Below are 23117 nucleotides of genomic sequence, written 5' to 3'. Positions count from 1 at the left end.
TGTCATGAAATTACATAGAAATTAATAGATATTATTCAGGAGTTTCCAATTTAACAATCTTAAAAAAATCACCCCAATACAATCTCATCAACTATCTTGAAAATGAATTCAAGTATTGCAAACATAATATTGCACATAATAATTTAGAGCAGATGAAAGATTTTTCTCTTTACTATAGACAAATATAATATAATATATTATATCACAACAGTAGAGAGAACATCAATCAAGAAATATGCATTTAATTTAGTTCAAAATGTTTGAGATAAAAGTGCCTCAAGGGAGCAAGAGAGCTAGAATGGTGAGAAGGCCTTTGTCTTGCATGCAGTATACCTGGGCTCAATAGTGTACATTCCTGATGATCTCCTGCATTCAAGGAATGATTCCAGATCCAGAAATAACCCCTGAACACCTTCAGTGTGGCCCAAAGCAACCTCCATAATGTCCTATAGGGATTTAGATTGGAATACTAGTAGATACCTAGATCAATAGAAAAACAGACAGTCTTAAATAGTGCTGTATTGACCATATATGCCATTTTAAGTACTTAAAATTGCAAGACACTGCATTTCTTTTCTATGCTATCTCACATTATCTCCTCAGATATAATTATTGAAACTTTGGCATTTATCTTTTTTCCTCAGGGGGGCTTTGAACATTATACGTGCAGAAATGTTTGCACAACAGCATTTGTATCACTTGTACCACTTGTCATCCCGTTGATTTCTTATTTGAATTCCTCTTGGGATACTCTAATAGTGTTTTCATAGGACTCAGGTCCCTGAGGCATATGTTAGTGCAGGAAGAAATGTGGAATTGAAAAGATGTGCCTGGAGCTGGAGGTTTTTTATTCTCTTAACCACTTCTACGATGCTCTTGAAGGCGTTCCACGCTGCTCTCTTCCTCCTGCGCAGCTGTGGTGCCAAGTCATTTCTCATGTTGATTTCTTGAACTGGTACACATAGCTGCTGCATTCAGAGACATTCCTTCCATTGAGAGCAAATGGAACGTCAGGGACTAGTTTGTTTTTCATGAAAACTGTTTTGTGAGATTCAGCGGCAGTCCATCCTTTCCACTCATGCATTCCAAGTCGCACAGCGTTTGTGCCACTTGGCTAATGTTTGTTGTTATGAGAACAATGGCTTAAATGAGGTAGAGGTGGTAAAGATTCCCACCATCTGACTTCACACCCCTTCCTTACCATTGCAGTTGTCCCATGACGTTCTTGAGGGTGGCACTGAAGAGTTTTGTTGAAATGATATCCCTCTGCCGAACCCCTCTTTATGAAAATTATGACTTTCTTGTAGAAAGGTGAGATCCTGGTGTTGAATCTGTAATACAGTAATAAAAAAAATAAAGTATTCGCAACACTCACCTGTCCTTCGCCAAATACAAGACCAAGATATTGCCCTCCCAGGTCCTGATGTATCTATCACATCTACTAGAAAGGCAATGGAGAGGATAGTTTACAACTTCTACTCTGATTTCTTTGATAGCCAAGTCCTCCTGCCCACATACCAAATTCTCCAGGACGGATATGTCATTCCTAGAATCCTCCCTTCCAAATCTGACACACCATTTTGTCAGTAAAATATGTACAGCACCTGGTCCAGACAAGGTCAGACCCGAACACCTGAAGAATCTGTTGCCAGTACTAGACAATACACTGGGTCAGCACTTCACAGGCTACCTGTCTGAATGCAAGGTTCTCTCCCATTGGAAAACCAGCAGGACTGTTCTGTTGTACAAGAAGGGAGACATCCTTGACATAGGCTACTATCGCCCAATCTGCCTGTTGTCCATTGTCTAAAAGTTTATTACTCAAGTTATTCTGTATAGAATAGGCAGAACACCAGACAAAGGTCAACCATGCGAGCAAGCTGGGTTCTGAAGAGGATTCAGCACAATCGACCATATCCACACAGTGACCAAACTCATTGAAGTTTTACAGGAGCTAAAGATGCTGCAGAGTCTAACATTTATCGATTTAAAGAAGGCCTTTGATTCTGTTGAGACTGAACAGTCCTCGGAGACCTAGCCAAACAGGGCATTGAAACTCAGTACATCAAGATCCTCTTTGAGCTGCATTGCAAAACAGAAGTCAAAACTATAAATGAATGGTAAGATCTTGTTGTCCCTCTAATCATTAGTGCTTTGTTTCCAAGGTAGATGATGAGTTTGGTTTTATCAACTTCTATATAAACTGCTGTGTGTTTTTGAGCACCCAGGGTATATACCCATATGAAGTATTCCTGGATGAAATTGAATCTCAATATCTAGTTTTATAAGGAACATCCATATTGTTTAACAAAATGGTTCAACGAGTTTGTATTCCCACCAAAAATAAAGGAGAGTAGCTTTCATGATGAAAGTGCTTTATCATGTATTTCAGTGTGCTTATTAGAAAAATCAAATATAGATTATGCAACAGAGAATTTCTCTTAATTTTCTCTTCTGATCCAACTTGCCCATGACATGAGTGTGTTGTGGAAAGAGAAATATAAGGCAAAGTGTCTAGTTATTTCTGTCTTTGACGTAACTGTGAAAAGATGTAAATTTTAAGACTCTGGAGATATTTTTTTAATTTTTCCACTAGGAATAAAATGAATAGCTCTCTAGAAATTCTGAAAGAATAAAATAGTGGAAAGGGTTGCTAGCTAAAGATAGAATTTTTTTTCTTCTAGAAAAGTCATTCTATGGACTTATCACTGTATCACTGTCACCACATTGCTCATAAATTTTCTCAAGTGGGCACCGGTAACATCTCCGACGTCATTACTGTTATTATTGTTGTTACTGTTTTTGGCATATCAAATATGCCATGGGTAGCTTGCCAGTCTCTGCCATGGGGGTGAGATACTCTCGGAGTTAGCCAGGCTGTCTGACAGGAGGAATCAAAACTGGGTCAGCCGTGTGTAAGGCAAACACCCTACCAGTTGTGATATCACTCCAGCCCAAGTGCATTTAAAATCCAGGTATCTGGGACATTATATTTATGTGCTATAATTGTATGCCCTGAAAATAAGACTCTAGTCTTATTTAAGCTTACAAGTTTTATTGAAGAAACCTTGAATCTGAATGGCAATTTGCCTGATTGTATAATGATAAAAGTTAAAGCCGAATGTGCCAATCAGAATATTTGATAGAAAAAAAAAATGACTTGCCTTTCCCATAGCATAAAGCTTCAGTATATAAAAGACTAAGTGAAACATTCATTAAAAAATAATTATATGGTTCCAAATACTAAAGACAAATAACATAGATAAATTAAGATGTTGTCCAGGACTGTGATTTATTGGCATATATTACCTCCCATCAACACTGTAATTATGTATGGGGCATTGGGGTCTCAGCAGCAGCTAGCCTGAGAATTTGACCAAGTCCTCTGGCCCTGAAACAAGAGCCAACCGTATGTACAAAGACCCAGGGGCTTGCTCCAGCACTCTCCATGCATGGGCACTCTGGGTGAGGGTGCGGGGCATAATTGTGACCACCTACCATATGATAAATCAGCCCTATAGATGTGCAAATCATTAGCTGATATCTGTACAAGCCCAAAGGGATGTGCCCTATGTGCCTTGCATGAGAATCCCACTGCGAAAAGCTGTATAAATACCTCTGTGTAAGGGCCAATAAATGGAGACTATTTGACCACCAGATCCCCGCCTAGGTGGTGCTCTGCAGCTTCAGGAATCCCAGGGTGAGCAGAAGGCCAGGGCAGAGGCTTCTGCCGTTCCCTCTCCCTCTCACAGAAGGGAGTAAATCCAGCAACTTTGGGGGATCATACTCGTTTGCCAGGGTCGACTGACCAGGACCCTGACATGGGGAAACACCAAGAGTTAGAGAGGAATCTTGCCCACCATTGCCTAGCAAACTTTTCTGTACACAGGCTTTATCCACTATGACAAATTAATTGCTTGAGACCATGTGTACCTTTAGTGTTTGATTTTCTAAGGTTGGACAATTTACAGAGATTGACATTTAATTTGGCATTCCCAGACAACCACCTCACATGCTGAATTCACTTAATAAACTTCTGTTTATATCTTTAAATGTAATTAATTTAAATGGGGACATTATTATGTTTCCCAGAAAGTTCTAGGGCAGAAATAATTTTAAAAATACCACAAGAGCTAGAGGTGACATATGCCCTCTGAAAACAGGTAAGTTAACTTAGTCTTTTCTCCGTCCTTATGTGCAAGAAGTGCCTAACAGACTTTTGCAGCTAGCTGGAACCTTGAGAAACATTTTCTCTAGAATAAATATTGTAGACAGAAACTTCTAATTCTTTAACCACATGGTTAGCAATTTGGGTAACATTGAGTGTGAGCCAAAAGTTGCCGCCTAGACAAAGAAAAAAAAGCATTCAGATAACGCTTATCACAGTAAATGATGTAATTTTAAGTAATTAGAAGTCATTTTAAGTAACACTAGATTACAGAGAAAGGCTAAAGAAAGACTAAAATGACTGTCTGTACTTTCAACACATGTACATTGGCATGGAAGCATCCATCGAGGACCTGATGGTGCAAGCGTGGAAGATCAAGTATGACATCATTGGTCTGACCAAAATAAGAAGGTATTGATCACATCACGCCATTTTCGATACTGGAGAAGAATTGTTCCTCAGAGCATTCTACAACAGACGTGCTGTCAGCGTTGGTGTCCTTGTCAACGTGAACTTTGCCATGAGCATTGATTCATTTGAATGCTTAACAACCTGAATCGGACGATTAAGCTTGAATAGATGTGACTCACTACTGGCAGTTTCTATCTTCGTCGTCTACACACCAACATCCAACTCGATGAAGAACAAATTGAGAACTTCCATATGGAACTAGAAGGTTCTAAAAAGAAGACCACACCTTCTACAAGATCATAGTTGGTGATTTAAGGCTAATATAGCACCAAGAAGGTCGCCCAAAGAACTCCATGTTGGGACCCATTGCCTAGAATGGAACAGTCAGGATGAGTGACTGTCTGAGTTCATCATGTTGACCAAGACCATGTATAGTAACTCACAGCTCCAGAAGACTGATTCTAAAGGCTGGACATGGGAGTCTCCCGGTGGACAGTTCCACAATGAAATTGACTGCATCATATTCAATAGAAGGTTTTGACTGACCGATGCCGCTGTTGTCCCCAAATTCCAAACAGGATGAGACAGCCGTCACCTTTGTGCACAATTCTCCTTCAATAGAGGGGAGAAAGGTCTGCAAAGTTTAAGTTTAAGAAAAGAACTCCCAGAATGACCACCAACTGGGAGCTCTTTGACACTTTTGGCGGCAATGTGGGAAGATGCCGCCCTTGACAACATTGATAAGGAATACGATCGGCTGGTTCAACTCCTTCATGACTGCACGAAGAATGACGAGAGTGAGAAAGCCAAAAACAGATGCCTCTCTTTGGAAACTCTCGAGCTCATTCATCAACGTGGTTTGGCGCGAGCCTCAGGCAACCACAAGCTAACATCTGAGCATGCAAAGCTGTGCAGAGAAGCATTAAGGAAGACCTCAAAGAGAGAAGAGCATCAGTGTTGGCCAATGCGGCAGAAGCCAGGAAAAGTATTCGCAATGCCGCCTGTTCTTAGCCAACTACACGACCAAGATGACTGCCCTCCGACTGCCCTCAGAGAAGACAGTTGGACTAGAGCTGTTACCGACTGGAGTCCACGGGACGTCAAAAGACCGTGTGGCTGCCCACCAACTAGATGGTCAGACTTCTTCATTAAAACCCAGAATGAATGGTTTGAGGCTCTTCCTGTTTCTGGAGTGAACAGATATTGGGCTACACTAGCTCACGACAGGGACAAATGTAGACGCTACTGGAGCTCAAAATTTGAGGATAAATATGAAGACAAGTGATAAGTGAAGTGATATTTCAGAGGGGTGAAACCTAATAAATATTTGATATCTTAAATCACAATAATACTATTTGGGACAACATGAATTGTTATTCCTTCTGGGTCACCAATACTGATATTTTATACCTTATTGGCAGCTATTAACAAAAATATTAAATTTCTTTTGATATCTTTAATATGATGAACATGGAAAATAATTATGCTGACTGAAGAATTACAGGTGGCACACATGAGTTGCTTCGTGGAATAATTTGTCCAAAGTTGCTCAAAGTTAAAATGTGAGACCATTTCTCTGTATTCCTTTGATATCACCTTCCTATCACTGAGTGTTCCATAAGTTGTGTAACCATAAAAATACGCTTCACCAACACAGAACAGTCGTTTGCATAAACATCTTTTGATCTGGAAAAAAACTCAAAGGGATGTAGTCTTCTGATCAGTCACTCAAAAATTATTCAAGGAAATGAAATTCCACTTAAATGAGACAAAGTATAGCAGGTTAGGTACTTTTCTGATTGTGACTGTCTGAGGTCTGATCACCTGCACTCCATAGGGTCAGAGGAGATTGCCTGAAGTAATTGCTGATCACAGAGAGGAGAAGCCCAGAGTATTGCTGTGTGGCCAAAATTGAACAAAAACACCCCTAAATTATCTGAGTCTAAGTGACTTGTTATTTCTTTCTGTGATATCACAGTCCAAAGGCTCAAATTTTAATGGAAGATGATTTCTTAAACTGACTGGATAGAGACAGAAAAGATCAACAGCCTAGAATTAGGCCAGAATATAGGAGAAACAAAGAAACTGAAGACACTGTCTTTTAGATATGATAAATTAATAAAAGGAATTGACAGAAAAGAAGAATTTTCTATTTTTCCTGCAATATACATATATATGTGTATAAGATTTGTAGTGTAGCACTAAAGAACAACTATAAATATATACATTTAACTTAGTTTAAAAATATTACAGTTAAAAGTTGTTATGGAGGAGCAAGAGTGATTGAACTAAAAGTAGGCACTTGTCTTGCAAACAGTGAACCTAGGCTCCACAAACCCTAGGATTCCAAGGTTAGGAATAAGCATTTAGCATTTTCACGTATGGGACAATCATGTTTTAAGATTATTTGTCATTCGGGGCCGGAGCGATAGAACAGTGGGTAGGGCGTTTGCCTTAAACGCGGGCGACCCGGGTCTGATCCCCGGCATCCCATATGGTTCCCCAAGCACCGCCAGGAGTAATTCCTGAGTGCAAAGTCAGGAGTAACCCCTGAGCATCGCTGGGTGTGACCCAAAAAGCAAAAAAAAAAAAAAATCTAAAAAAAAAGATTATTTGCCATTCATTATATCGGGAATAATTCATCAAGTTTAAATAGTTAACAAACATAGTTTTGTGCTAGAAATTGAAAAGTATACTGATGCTAATGCCTTTAAAACTGAGGGTTTTCAAATTTTAAATTAAAAAGCCATTTATTGAGAGTAAATTGCAATGATTAAGTTATTTTTCTCACAAGTAGAACTTCACAAACTAAAAGACCGAAACCAGACTTTGAAAATGGAAGAGGTCTCTTTTTTTTTATATACATACATATATGTATATGTATCCTCTAAACATACATGCAGTATACAGGTATATAGTAATCACTCAATCAGGAATAATTTTGAAAAAAAAATTCTATGGTAATAATGAAATTCAATAAAGTGTACAATTTATATAAATGTATTGTTGCATTTACATACTGACACTATCCTAAGTTAACTTTTGAAATACAAGTTCATCGGCCCTTATAAATTATTAACAATTAAAATTCTAAAGTTATAATGACAGACAATCTGTTCTTGTATTTTTTATTTATTCACCGTGTGTTACAAACTTATACATGATTGGGTTTCAGATGTGAATGTTTTGACGCCAGTCATTTGACATTGTCCCCTCCATTCCATCAATGTAACAAAGAACAATTTTTAAAAGAAAAACAAAACAATCCAAAACTTGAGTGTTGGAAGTGTATGGCTTGATTCACATTAAAATGTAAAGTTCAAATATAAATTTGACCATAAGGTACATGAAGGATAATGTAGCAAGAACCCTCCATGACAGAAAAGCTAAAGGCATCTATAGGGATGGAACACCAATGACAAAGCAGGTGGAAACAAACATAAACAACTGGGACTACAATAAATTAAGAAGCTTCTGTACTTCAAAAGAAACAGTGATGAAAATGCAGAGAGCTCCCACGGAATGGACAAAGTTGTTCACCCAAAGCCCATCAGATAACAGGTTAATATACAGGATATACAAAACATTAGAAGAATTGTACAGAAAACAAAACATTCACATCAAAAAGTGGGAGGAGAAATGAAGAAAAACTTTCTCAAAACAGAAATAAAAATGGCCAAAAGGCACATGAAAAAATAATCGACATCACTAACTGTCATGGATTTACAAATCAAAACAAAAATGAGATATCATCTCACACCACAGAGACTAGCATACATCAAAAAGGAACAAGAACAAACAGGGTTGGAATAGATGTGGGGAGAAAGGGACTCTCTTTCTTTGTTGATGGGAATGCTGACTGACCCAGCCTTTTTGGTAAGCAATATGTGGATTCCTTCAAAAACTAGAGATTGAGCTTTCATATAACCCTGCAATAACACTTCTGGAAATATATCCCAAGGGTGCAAAAAAGAACAGTAGAAATGACATCTGTCCCTGTATGTTTATTGCAGCACTGTTTACAATAGCCAGAATGTGGAAACAACCCAAGTGGCCGAGACACTGATTAAAGGAACTTAATCAGTTAACAGACACTGATTAAAGGAACTTTGGTACATCTACACAGTGGAATGCTATGCAGTTGTTAGGAAAGATGAAGTCATGAAATTTGCTTATAAATGGATGGTCATGGAAAGTACCATGCTAAGTGAAATGAGTCAGAGAGAGAGACAGACATAGAAGACTGACACTGAAGGACATGGGCCAGGAAGATGCTTCACTGTTGAAGCCTATCTCATGAGCCTGGAGATGGCAGCTGGAATATAGAAGGGATCACTAAGTCATTGATGGAAGGATCATTTGAGATGGGAGAGGTGTGCTGAAAGTAGATACAGGATCTACTCAGTATCTGTATGGCAAAGCATAATGCCCAAAAGTAGAGAGAGAGTATGGGGGAAATTGTTTGCTATAGATGCAGGGGGAGTGGTACGATGGGTGGGCATACTGGGGACATTGGTGGTGAAAAATGTGCATTGGTGGAGGGATGCATGTTCAATAATTGCATAACTGAAACTTAAACATGAAAGCTTTGTAACTGTATTGCACAGTGAATCAATAAAGACAGAAATATGTATTTCAGAGTTATAATTTATCCCTTTCACTTACAAACTTTTCTTCCATCTTCAGTCTTCCTTCACTTCTTCATCTTTTCCCTGAAATATCTAATGCATCCTTTTATGTTCTACTAATGGTCTACATGATGGATATATATCATTAAATATTCAAGATTGGTGTCTTTACAAAGTTACAGTAACAAGAAGAACACTGACTAATAAAAGCAAACAGAATTATTTTTAGTAATAGCACATCAGGTAGGCTGTTTACCTTCCACGTGTCTGACCCGGTTTTAGTACTCTGTCTCTCTAGGTGAAACCAACAAGCTGCCAAGAGTATCCCAACCACATAGCAGAGCCTGGCATGCTACCCATGGTGTATTCGGTATGCCAAAACCAGTAACAACAATCTCACAATGAAGACGTTTCCGGTGCCTGCTCGAGCAAATCAGTGAACAGCAGGACAACAGTGCTACAGCAGTGCAGTGCAGTGCTATTTTATGCTATTTTTCTTTTTTAATTTGCTAATGAAACACCATGAAATAGAATTACAGGCTTACAAACTTTCATGATTGATTACATTTCAGTCATACAATGGTCGAATTCCTATCCCTCCACCAGTGCCCATTCTCCACCACCAATGATCCCAGTATCCCTCCCACCACCCTCACCCTATCCCCCACCTGCCTCTGTGGTAGGCATATTCCCTTTTCCTCTCTCTATCTCTCTCTCTCTCTTGGTGTTATGGCAGTATATGGCCCTCATGTTCAGTCTATAGTCTACTTTTGGCACACATTTCCCATCCCGAGTGAGGTCTCCAAGCATACATTGCTTGGTCGTCATTAGATAGAGACTATCTCAGCTGCTCTTTCCTCCAGTATGTGAAGTCGGCTTCTAAGCCCAAGAAAAGGTGACTAGTTAAAGGAACTTTGGTACATCTACGCAATATTATTCAGCTGTTAGAAAAGATAAACTTATGAAATTTTCATATAAGTGGATGGACATGGAGAGTATCATGTTAAGGGAAATGAGTCAGAAAGAGAGAGGGAAACATCGAATGACTGCACTCATTTGTGGAATATAAAGTAACAGGGAAACTGACACCAAAGATGGTAAGAATAAGGATCAGGAGGATTCCTCCACAAACATAATTTTAAGATCACAACTGTGTCAGATGTAACACGTGTAGTACTCTGCTAAAGAAGATAAGCATTAGATAAAGAAAACTGTGACAGGAATGTCTTTCAAAAGTGATGTGTAGGATGGGATCTATAAACTATAAAGAAACTGGTCTTTCATGCATTGAGAATAAAAGAATTCCATACACATAAATTGTGTAACGGTCCTATCATGGTTGAGAAATTCCATGAGTTCTGTATAGCTTAAGCTGGAGAAGGAATTAATCATTTGGGAAGAGAAGTAGGTTAGCAAGGAAACCAGAAATCAAATCTTGGGATTCTTATTGGCAGTTTTTAGGGGGTAGATATTATTCCAAGAGTAACAAAAAGACACCATTTCATCTCTTACATGTGTTTGCAGTTTCTATGTACATACTGTTACTCCCAAAGTCATGCTGAAGTTACCACCAGATTGTACTCTCTAATTCTAAACAGAAGTTAATTCATGTGTAATATCAGGGAAGAGAGGGATACTTGAAAAAAAAACTTGCATGAGTTTTGATCCCTCAGCCTGAACATTAGATACATTTCACTGATCAGAGCTAGTTCTTTTGGTCCATGAAATTATAAATGTTCCCAGAAAGCAAACCTAATCTTTGATGTGTTTCAGTGAATACAATTTACACAATCAAAACAGGACATGCTGATTTTAGCTCTTTCATTTTAGCAAGTATTTTTTGTTCCTAGATGAATATTGTTTCTTTTTTAGAGATTAATTTTCATCAGAATATTAAAAAGTTCTCAAATCAATTAAAAATTAGGCTGCAGTACTGAGATTGCTAAAGTTTTTCTCTTTCTCATTATCATCATCATCATCATCATCATAATCCCGTTTATCACTGATTTTCACAAGCAGTCTCAGAAACGTCTCCATTTGTCCTTGCCCTGAAATTTTAGAAGGCTATCTTTACTTGTCCTTCCAAATTGTGCCACACTGGAGGCTATTTCAGGGTCAGGGGAATGAGACCCATCATTATTACTAGTTTTGGCATAGGAATACGCCACTGGGAGCTTGTCAGGCTCTCCCACTAGGTTTCTCTCTATCTCACTTTGTTTTACTCTCTAATTTTTGTCAAGCAATGGTTATAACTTCTTTTTTGCTTTTGGGGTCACACCCAGCGATGCTCAGGGGTTACTCCTAGCTTTGCACTCAGGAATTACTCCTGGCAGTGCTTGGGGGAATATATGGGATGCCGGGGATTGAACCCGGGTCAGCCGCATGCAAGACAAACGCTCTACCTGCTGTGCTATCGCTCCAGCACCCAGCAATGGTTATATCTTAACCCACCAAATTTTATACTTTTCCGGAATAACGCATCAAACAAACAAAACAATAACAAAATGTTATTGGAGCATGCATGAGTTATTATTGTGTTCATCCATGATATAACAATTTTCTATTGCAGAATATTCTTTGAGCTTTGTGAAAATCACAGAATGCTACAAAAAAACTAGAAAGTTGATATAATTCTTTGCATGGACTCAGGACATATGTAGAGGGAAACTCCAGTGAGGTCTTAATATTGTGTTTATTCAACAATGGAGCTGTTTGGTGGAGAAATAACCTATGAAGTAGAACTTTTGGAAAGAGGAAACTCTGAGATTATATCAATGTGCATATATGAGTAGACAGTTTGCATGAAGAAATGAAGGAATAGTAGATGTGGTAGTAGGAAACAGAACTTGAGCTTATTTGAATTTCTGTATTTGACTGAATTATCAGTTTGCTATGGAAGGAGAAGGGTGGAATGCTAGTGGCAAATTTGTTTTACAGGCATCTAACTCTTAGATGACTCAATTTATGATATTTCAAAAAAAGATTCTCTTTCTCTAAAGAGGGAGTGGAGCATGAAGACGAGCCTAGGGATAAGAATGAAGTAAATGAAATCAAATAGATCATAAATCAATCTCACATGTTGTCCACTATACATAGTAAATCACTGGGAGAGTTTTGGTATGTCGAAAAGGAGACAATGCTCTACTCATGAAAAAGTTGTGTGTCCATATTATTAAGATGTACTATTATATCATATATCACATACTCTCACATCATATCATATCCAGTCTCATTATAGGGTAATGAAAACACACAGGATATATCATAAACTATACATAATCCTTAAATTGATCCCCAATAGTATTATAAATGAGAGATAATATATGTCCCGTTGGTTAAATCATGAATCCGTAGAAGTGTATCCACTTAACCTTCAAAATTAACTTTTGCACACTTAAAATCAGAGATAAAAGTCAGAGACAAGAAACAAAAATTAAAAATGTTAAAAGGAAAGAATTTATGTGCAGTCTTTACATCTTCCATATCTATAGAAAATTCAGTAGGGTACAGTATGTGTTATAATATTGTGATAATTAAAAAAGCAAGATATTTTGAGAAATGATAGACATGAAATAATGATACTCAATAGTGTGACTTATTAAGAAATTGATTAGTTTTAAAATTTTTACTGTGCTTTACAGTAGTTGAAGTATTATACCAATAATCTATTTTTATAGTCTAGATTTTCCTTATCTTCAAAGTGAGAGTTAATAGGAGTCATGTCAAAGCCCTGAGCAAATCAGCTTAACTCATCTAAATAACCTGAGGTTTTGGGACAATGACCCTGCTCTGGAATTTGTTATATCAGTGAATATCTAATACTGACATCAGGTGTATGGACTCAGCACTTGGGAGCTGTCTTCATATGAGAACAGATTTTAAATATATGTGACACTGAAATTTAATACTCTTTGAGTATCTTTAGTTACCGTTTGCCTTTTAGAAGAGAGAAATTGTCTTATACAATTCTACAAGTGGCTTGTATATCCTGGATATTTATCCCTTACGAGATGGGTATTGGGTTAATATTCTTTCCCATTCTTTGGGCTCTATCGGTATTTTGGTCACTGTTTCTTTTAAAGTGCAGAAGCTTCTTAGTTTGATGTAGTCCCATGTGTTTACGTTTGCTTCTGCTTGCATGGTCAGTGCTGTTTCGTCTTTTAAAGGTGCTTTTAGCTTCAATGTCATGGAGAGTTCTGCCTACATTTTCTTCTATGAACCTTATAGAATCATGTCTGATATTGAGGTCTATAATCCACTTTGATCTGACTTTGTGCCTGGCAGTAAACAGAGGTCAGAGTTCTTTTTTTTGCAGGTAGCTATCCAGTTTACCCAGCACCACTTGTTGAAGAGGCTTTCCTTGTTTTCCTTTGCATTTCTTGCTCCTTTGTCAAAGATTAAGAGGCTATACATTTGGGGGTCTGTGACAGGATATTCAACTCTGTTCCATTGGACTGCCAGTCTATTTTTACCCCAATACCATGCTGTTTTAATTACTACTGCTTTGTAGTAACCCCATCAAATAATGGGGAGAAGAAATAAACAGAAGTTTCCTTAAAAATGAAATACAAATGGCCCAAAGGCACATGAAAAAATGCTCCACATTGCTAGCCATCAGGGAGATGCAAATCAAAACAACAATGAGATATCATCTCACAGCACAGAGACTGGCACACTTCAAAAGAACAGAAGCAAGTAGTGCTGGCATGTACGTGGGGAAAATGGGACGCTCCTTCAGTGTTGGTGGGAATGCCGACAGGTCCAGCCTTTCTGGAAAACAATATGGACAGTCCTTCAAAATCTAGAAATTGAGCTTCAATATGAACCCGCAATATCACTTCCGGGAATATATCCCAAGGATGTAAAAGAGCACAGTAGAAATGACATCTGTACCTATATATACATTGTAGCACTGTTCCCAATAGCCAAAATCTGGAAACAGCCCCTATGCGCTAAGACAGATGACTGATTAAAGAAACTTGGGTACATCTACACAATGAAATACTATGCAACTGTTAGGAGAGATGAAGTCATGAAATTTGCATATAAATGGATAAACATGGAGATTATCATGCTAAGTGAAATGAGTCAGAAAAGGAGTGACAGACATAGAGGGACTGCATTCATTTTCTGAGTAGAAAATAACAGCATATGAGGCTGACACGCAAGGACAGTGGATACAAGGGCTTGGGGGATTACCCCATAGCTGGAACCCTTCTTCAAGAGCAGAGGGGAAAAGGAGATGGAATAGAGAAGGGGTCATTAAGAAAATGATGGGTGGGGGAACCAGTTGGGACGTGAGATGCATGCCGATGGTAGATTATGGACCAAACATGATGACCTCATAATGTCTATGTTGCAAGTTTTAATGCCTAAAAATAGAGATTATGGGGAATATTATCTACAAATGTGGCAGGAGGAGGGTGGGAAAGGCGGTTTATGCCTGGGATATTGGTGGTGGTAATGTGCACTGGTGGAGGAATGGGTGTTTGATCATTGTGAGATTGTAACCCTAACATGAAAGCTTGTAAGTATCTCACGGTGTGTCTTGGCCAGTCACCTAAGGACTCCAAATTCAATGTAATGCTAGAAGGCAGTGCTCAACCTTTGTTGAACATATGGAAAACTTGATTTCAATATCAGTAATGCCTTGTCATTGGTGTCCCTATATATGACACCTTAGTAGATGTAAGTGAAAAAGACACCAATCTTGTGGGAAAATGTGGTTTCACAATTCAATAACTTTAGAAACACCAAGTTAAACTAAGTGAGGCTGTTTGTTATGAGTTCTCAAATGCTAGCATGTTTGATTATATTTATTTTATATGAAGTATACTTATTTCTGATACCTTTTAACCATGAATTTTCTTATTAAAGATGACCAGGTAATCATTACTTAAATGGTGATACTCTTGAAAACAAAAGAAAGAGATGTTAATACTAGTGCCTGAGAAGCACGTGGCAACAGAATTATGACATGAAAACCTGGCTTTATGGTGGTCTGTATTTCTTAGGATTAATTTGATAGTTGGAATGTTAGTTAGGAATGTACCTGAACTTATATGTAAACTGATTAGAGTTTTATAATATTGTATATATGTATTCAAAAGTAATATTTGTGTCGAGCTAATAGCTGCAAGAAGCTCCTGAGAACATTAAACATAATACTATATTTTAGTTTCTCTAACACAGATATTTGCTATCTTTTGCATCTTTTCCTAAAACTATAAAGATTAATTGACATAATTAGAGATAGTTTTCAAATTCTGGGGGAAAAGAGCAAATGGAATTCCTCACTTATCAGTTGGGTGATGATTGAAATACTACTTTCTGACAACAAGACCATAACATAACAAATATTAGTATAGTAAAATGTATCAAACTCCCCTTTCCTTCCCTCTCTGATTATTTACCCAATTACAACTGTGGAATGGTATAAGTATCTCAGACTTAGTTGAAAGGAAGTAGAGGATCAAAAGGGATCACACGGTTTGTGAAGTTATCCTATTGTAGACTACTTCCATGTTTCATTAGTATAATTGTATACACTACGCAGTAACACCCTTCCCTATTTAATTTAATAACTAATTGAAAGTGAACATTCCCTTCCCAAATTTATTCATAGAAATACAGTGAGAGTCATTATGTTTTTTGACATACTCCAATATGTACTATACAAAGTTATCTTAAATAATATGTAAAATTAAACTTTATATTTTTTGAATTTAGGACTGGTGAGATACTACCACGTGTAGAGCACTTGCCTTGCATATTTAGAATCTGGGTTCTTTACTCAGTATCCCATATGGTCCTCCAACATCATTAAGACTATTCCTCAGAGCACAGCACGTTTCTGATTGTGGCACGAAAACCAAATATAAAGTCTCTCTCTTTCAGGTTAGTGGAATGAAGCAAGCACCATCTACTCTGCTTCTCCACCACGCCTCCCCCAACCTGCCATCTCTTCTCAGACCCTGACTCCCACCCTGCCTCCAATAATTCTTATAGTATTCCTCTTGGCTTCATCCTGATCTTCTCTTGACATCTGTTCCTGGGTTGTTATTCTCTTTTCCATTTTCTGTTCTTTTCTAGAAAGTCTCTGGACTTCATCTTTGAGCTCACTAATTCTGTCCTGAGCAGCTGTTACTCTGCTGCTGAGGCCGTGCAGAGAGTTTTTTAATTCGCCTACCAGGTTTTTCAGGTCTGATATTGCCGTTTGTAATTTTGTTTGCATTTTCCACATTTCTACCTTCAAATCCTCTTGCATTTTATTGGCATTGCTTTCCATTGTTTCTTTTAGCTTTCTAAGCATCCTCAGTAGCTCCCTTCTAAATTCCTTGCCAGAGAGGTTTTATAGCACTTCATTGCTTTTGGGGTCTTCTGGGCTAGCCTCTTCAACAAGTAAGCTTGGTGGGGATCTGCATTGCTTTACCATGGTGACCTATGTGGCTCAACTCTTCACCCTCACTGTTACTATTCTGTTAATGATGCAATATGAATTGAGGTGGGCTTAATGGGATATTGGCTAATGTGTTTCTGGTGGTCAAACTAACCTGGTAAAACTTCCAGCGAAGAGGGTAACTTATGGTCCTTTTGGTATATGTATGGGAGAGAATAAATCGTGGCCGTGTTAACGGCTGTGATTCCAGGAAGAGCTCTGACCCGGGCTGGTACCTGGATGGGGTGGCAGAGGATGCGCGGAACGTTTCAGTTTGGGATGTGCTCAGGGTGAGCCTTAATTCCGGTCCCCTGCAGACCAAGGGGTAAATTCGGGTCCCCTGCAGACCTGGAAACTGGCTTAAAAATGCAGCCTTCATTGAACAGTTGAGTAGTGCATGGATCATTGTATACACATTGCACAATTATGATGACAACTAGGCATGTGAACTTGAAATAATTTTACTAAACCTTATAATTTGATTTTAATAACAAAAGTAATTGTATCAAGATAATCATCCCATTACCCAATCCAATATTTTCTCACTCCAAACTTCATGTTTTTGTGGCCTGAATTCTTTAACATATAAGTGAGTTGAAACAAAACTTCCATCTTAACATCTAAACATATTCCTAAATGTTTTCACAGTTGATTTTCCAGTCCTGCAAGATCTCCTTGATTTGCTCTGTGTTTTCTCAGTTGTGAGTCTTGGGGACACTCCCATTTTGTCATCACCTGACAAAGTTCTTAGCTGGCTATCACCCAAACACTGACTTGCTTCCGGTTGTTCTTCTCTCAGGCATTTATTGGAGGGCACTCTTGATTTGTTCTGTTCTTGGCGAATGAACAAAAAAACTGCCTGCTATTCTCATCTACAAGGGTAAATGGGATACAGTTCTTATTTATTGTATAGCAGTTAAGAATATTATAGTTACTAAGGATTCTTTCTAGTGATCTTAGAAGTTCATGTTATGAATTAATGTACTTTTATGGTTAACATCAATATTATACTTAATCATATGTCGCATACTTACTGGACAGCTTATTTTTATAACAAACCTATAATAACTGCTAGTGATTACTCCTATTTTGTGGGTGTAAAGAACATGCAAGTAGTCAAAGTCAGTTTCCTTGAATTTGATACTGAGTAATCCCTTTTTTTTTTAACAAATGATTCTTGAGTTTTAGAAAACATTCTTCTGTGAAATAAAATTAAAAGCAGACTGCTTGGCCAAAATTTTCACAATGTAAAACTATCAGACTTATATATTAATAATCCATTTGCCATTTTTTATTTTGAAAGCCATATGTTTGCATCCCATCTATTTATCACAATTATCTGAATTAAATTAAATTAAGTACTCCAAGAAAGAATATTTATGGAGCATTAAATTTCGATTAGGCTAGGCAAAAAGAAGATAACTTGAAACTTGGGTTTGAATGGATTTTTCTCTTAGTGGAACACTTCACAAAGATAAGTGGGCAACTCAGTGAATGAAATGCCCACTGAGACCTCAATCTCTCTGCTCTGATAATAACAGTCATCATTTATGAAAACTTTCTGAGGTAGATTTATCTCAGGTCTCCCATGTGGAGATAAATGCATTACTACAGAAGAGTTTCAGCTTCATATCTGACTCATAAATTTTGAATTTGCTAGCATTGAATTTCCTCCACCAAAGTGACTCCTTCAGGATTCATATAGATTAAATACATTTTTCCGAGAATAGTTAATGTTAGCAGTTCTGTGAATCATTACATGAGTTTGATTTCAAATTAGTTACATCATGAGGCCCTTCTTTTATTAACCTTCATATTTACTTTAAATAAATAAGAAGAATTTTGCCTCGCTCTTAGATACTTGAGTACCATGAATTCACAGAACAGATTAACAGGACAAAAGCATATATATGTATATACATATTATATATATATATACATTATATATATATGTCAAGTCATAAAAAAGACTCTCAAAGTATCAGTTTCAAGTATAAATTTATGTATGTGTATTAAAGAAACACACAGCAGAGCCTGGCAAGCTACCTGTGGCCTATTTGATATGCTAAAACAGTAACAACAAGACTCACAATGGAGATGTTACTGTTGCCCCCTTAGGAGGACAGCGCTACAGTATTTAAGAAACAACACTAATTTGTGGTATTGCCAAGCAAATGCAATGATTTTAAGGATAATAATACATTTAGAAGAACAGACAAGAAACTTCATTAAGAAAATGAATAGAAAGCCTATGGTAAAGTACAGCGAGTAGCGTGTTTGCCTTGCACAGGGTACTGCTTGTTTCAACCCCCTTCACCCAACACTGACACCTGAACCTACAGAGTTATCACTGAGCAGAGAGCCAGAAGTAAGCCCTCATATGGCATATATGGCATTGGGATAGCCCACAAAGAAAACAAACAAACAAAAATGAATGAAAAGAGGAAGGTTATCTGAGTAGGTGAATTTATTCTGGCCCACATTTGTCCCTGCCTTGTTCAAAATCCCTCCACAGGCTTTGTCCAAAGGGGTTTGTAGATAACATCTTACTTAACATAATAACATAACATGGTAATTGTTGCTCTATTATTTACGTTTGTTGTTTACGTTTGTTGTCCATTTTGTTTGTTTGTTTTTGGTCATGCCCAGCAGTACTTCTGTCTCTGGGCTCAGGGATGAGCTTTGGTGAGATCGAATAGCTTCACTGCTACAAATATTTATTACAAAGCTTTAGGACTGTACCACACTCCTCAAGACACAGGCCCAAGAAATATTAGAAAGGTATCTGAGTTCTCAGTTAAACACAAAATTTATACAAAGTGAAATGAAACAGCTGTCCCCAATGAAGTCTACTTGATGCAGATGAGATTTTTCAGTCAGTTTAGTTCAGAATATTTAGAACAGCGTAAAGTTGAGGAGTCAAAAAGGTTTCAGTCCTGGGTAGACTTGGGTTTTCTGGTATCTATTTTTGGTGTTGGATTGGTTTTGGTGTCCCAGTACTCAAAAATATACTTGAAATCTTACCTTCAACACTCAATGGGTTCTCTTTTTTTTTTTTGAACCAAGATTTAGTATGATTCAATACTTATCCTTTTTTATATTATTTTAAAGATCCTTAAAAACTAATTTGGGCCTGATTATGAAACTAGTTTGAAAAAATTTAAAATAAAACTTGAAAGGAAGGGCAAATGCCCTACCTGCTGTGCTATTGCTCCAGTCCATTATATCCATAAGTTAATAATAATTAAAATGGTTAAAGTTTATAGTACTATCAAGAAGTCATTGAGATTACCAAATGTGAGTGAGGAAAAATCGGGTGCTATCAACTTTGAGGTCGAAAGCAACATTCTAGCCATGAAGAGGTCCTGGAACTGTGGCCTTCTCACAGGAGTGCACACCTATCTGTGGATGGGGAGCTCCTCTGAACAAAGTCTATATTTTAGCAGTGTCCCAGTCCCATATGTTCTAGTAACTCATGTTTTCATTCTCATTTGTGTTCAGGAATCTAATGGTTTTCATCCTAAATTTATTCTTTGAACACTCATTGACCAATTGTAAGTTGTTTGGTTTCTAAGTGTCTGAGTTTTCACCAGCTCATGCTGCATTTAATTTTCACTTTCAAAACAACATGGACCTGCAATATATTTGATATGGTTTCTGTAATTTTGGACCGTATGGAAGCTTATTTTGTGCACACAAGAATGGTTTATCCTGTAGGATGTTTCACTTTATTTTAAAAAAGAATATACACTTAAAGTTTTTGAGGAATCTATCATACTTCTTCTGATATCCACATCTTCCATATCCGTCTAGTAAGGTCATTGTTTCACTTTTGTTTTTTTTCTCTCGAAGTTGATCTATGCAGTGGTGATAGGGTAGGTGTCAAAGTCACCCTAATGCAATTGGTAACCAATCATTGTCTATTTTATCCTGTTCCCATCTATCACTCATTTAATATCCAAGTTATTGACACTACTTGTTTCTTGATCTTGATGAAATATTCAGATTTCATACTTAAATCTTCCACAGTGTGATAGTAATGATCATTGTGGAAAGTATCTGAAGTTGTCATTACGCTAACCAAAGGCTTCTTGAGATCAGTGATCCCTGACTGGCAATCCCAACTTTTCATGACAAATATTTCTTATATTTTTCCCCTTCCCACAATGATTATTTATCGCCAATATTTAAATGTAAAGAAATAATTCCATATTTGTATTTTGAAATTTCTTTATTGGCATGTGTGAGGTCTGGTATTTGAAGCTTGGCACTACAAACCCAAAGGAATGGTAAGAGAGGATGCAGATTTGAGTGCTCTTTATTTGCAAGCTCATTTGGTGCAGAGTGCACAGTAAATTTAGATTATGACTGAAACCAGCAAGTGTTAGAAATGAGCAACAAATGCTCTGAAATTTTCAAAAAGTCCTTGTTTCATGAAATGAATCCGGAAGGCGAAGATTCTAAACTTTATTTTAAAGATAAATTTTTTGTGATCAAGAAATTCTGAAATGTCTTTTTCAATTTTATTAAATTCTAATCAAAATTAATTAAATTTTATTTTGTTTTGATGCAAACAGACTAAATTCAGGGCTTACTCTGGGCCTCTGACTCACGGGGATATGTAGTGCTGAATATCAAAGTGGTTACCCATCTGCCTTTTCCCCTGCAGTATCTCTGTAATTGCTCATGGTCTTATGATTTAAAGGAGAAGTTCAAAAGGGGTGCTCATGCTCCCATAATTCTGGGATCCCCTTTTAGTGAACCAAGGCTGGGCCTTGAGGATTCAAGGCTCTTCTGGACCTGAAGTGTCAGGAATTACCTGGGCTGCCCCTGTGGTGCTTGGGGTCCTACATGGCCTAGTCTCACAGTGCTCCAGATTCTCTTGGGTCCCACCCAACAATGATCAGGAATCCATACAGTGTCTGAAATTGAACCAGGTTCTCTCAGTCATGTGAAAGATATATTTTAATACCTTTACTGTCTCGCCTCATCCTCTATTTTTTGTTCTAACACTAATTTTATGTTTTCAGGTCATTTAGTGACATTATGATACAGATAATGTGCCAATGCTTCTTTTGAAATTAAAACTAACTCAGGGGAAAGAAAAATACTTTCTTAGAATAGAATAGATTAGTGGATTATTAACTGTAGGCAGGTATACATTGTCTTGAGGGCAAATTCCTATATCCATAGGCACTGAGAGTATACCATGCAATTCTGCTTTTGAATATGGAAACTGTGTCCATATCACAAACAATTTTTATAAAACATTTTCACAAGATTTAAGTATTGAAGAAAAATTAGTTTATAATCTAAAGTGAGAGTCTATAATATAACTGAAAATCTCATTCTATTCTCTCAATGGTTCTCATATTAAATGGTATCTTCTATTACTGGGAATGAATAGATGTTACTATGGTAATTACCAATGATATTCCTGAAAACTAAAATTGTCATACTTTCAAATTGCTATATGCTACTAGCTTAGTAAGAGAGATTTTGATTTTCTCACAGAGACATGGAACATTTAAATATATTTTATTACAGGTAGTTTATGAAAATACTAAATATTATATGTAGTATTTGTTTAATTTTTTATCTTTATTTAGACCAATTTATATCTCGTATATTTACTTTATGTGTTGATAATCAGATTGACAGTAAATCTTGCTTATCAAAGAATATGAGACCAAAATCATACATTAAGTAATGAAACAAGGACAGAACCCTTCCTTTCAGTGAAAGATAGATCCATAAAATGTTTTGTTAACTTTAAACCTGAGAGTAAATTTTTTAAAGATATAACAGACCAGTATTTTCAAGAACACTTGTTCTTCATAAAAAAGGAAGAACTTTTAGTTGATTTAAAAATAGAACAAACTTTTGACTTTTTATGTGTGTAAGGCTTTGAATCCTCATTTTTTGACTTTGCTTCATCAAAAATAATACTTTCTCACAATTCTGAGAAGTCATATCAAGGATGTGTTAGAAAATTGCAAAGTGGTCTTTCATAAATAACAATCAGAGTAAGTGTTCCGATAATTAATTTTAAATCAAAGGATATTTCCCTGATATGGCTTGTGAAATAATTTTTCAGTGTCTGGGAGATTAAAATGTAAATACCTATATTAATTTTTCTAAAAACTCAGTAATGGTTTGAGATAAAAAAAAATACAAAGTACTATAGAATTTAAATTTGGAAAGAATTGTTTTGATTCAAACACATATATGTTTGAACACAGCATAGGTATTCTATATTCAAAAATTATATATAAATTAAACTTTAGGCATCCAAGGTTTGAGAAGATGGACATTTTTTTCACCCCTGTTACAGAAATGCAGTCAATCTACACATTTCCTTTTATTTTCTCTTACAGAGGAACAACTTCAAGACATATCTGAAACATGATGTGTGAAGAATAATTTTTAAATGGAACATGCTCATCATCTCTTTCTATGCTTATTGCTTACA

The 23117-nt window shown here is 36.9% G+C and overlaps 1 protein-coding gene across 1 annotated transcript in view; it reads left to right on the top strand.

Moving 5' to 3' along the window:
• The first annotated feature begins 5573 nt into the window (after window positions 1–5573).
• LOC129402461 (hyaluronidase PH-20-like) overlaps window positions 5574–23117 on the top strand; it is a 29068-nt gene continuing 11524 nt past the window's right edge. The window contains exon 1 of the mRNA XM_055129137.1: window positions 5574–5640. Coding sequence (XP_054985112.1) covers window positions 5574–5640 — 67 coding nt within the window. The remainder of the gene's footprint in view (window positions 5641–23117) is intronic.

Source organism: Sorex araneus, chromosome 1, assembly GCF_027595985.1.
Source record: "Sorex araneus isolate mSorAra2 chromosome 1, mSorAra2.pri, whole genome shotgun sequence".
NCBI classification, from domain to species: domain Eukaryota; kingdom Metazoa; phylum Chordata; class Mammalia; order Eulipotyphla; family Soricidae; genus Sorex; species Sorex araneus.
The sequence above is the reverse complement of the archived record's forward strand: the minus strand, read 5'-3'. Positions and strand labels throughout refer to the sequence as shown.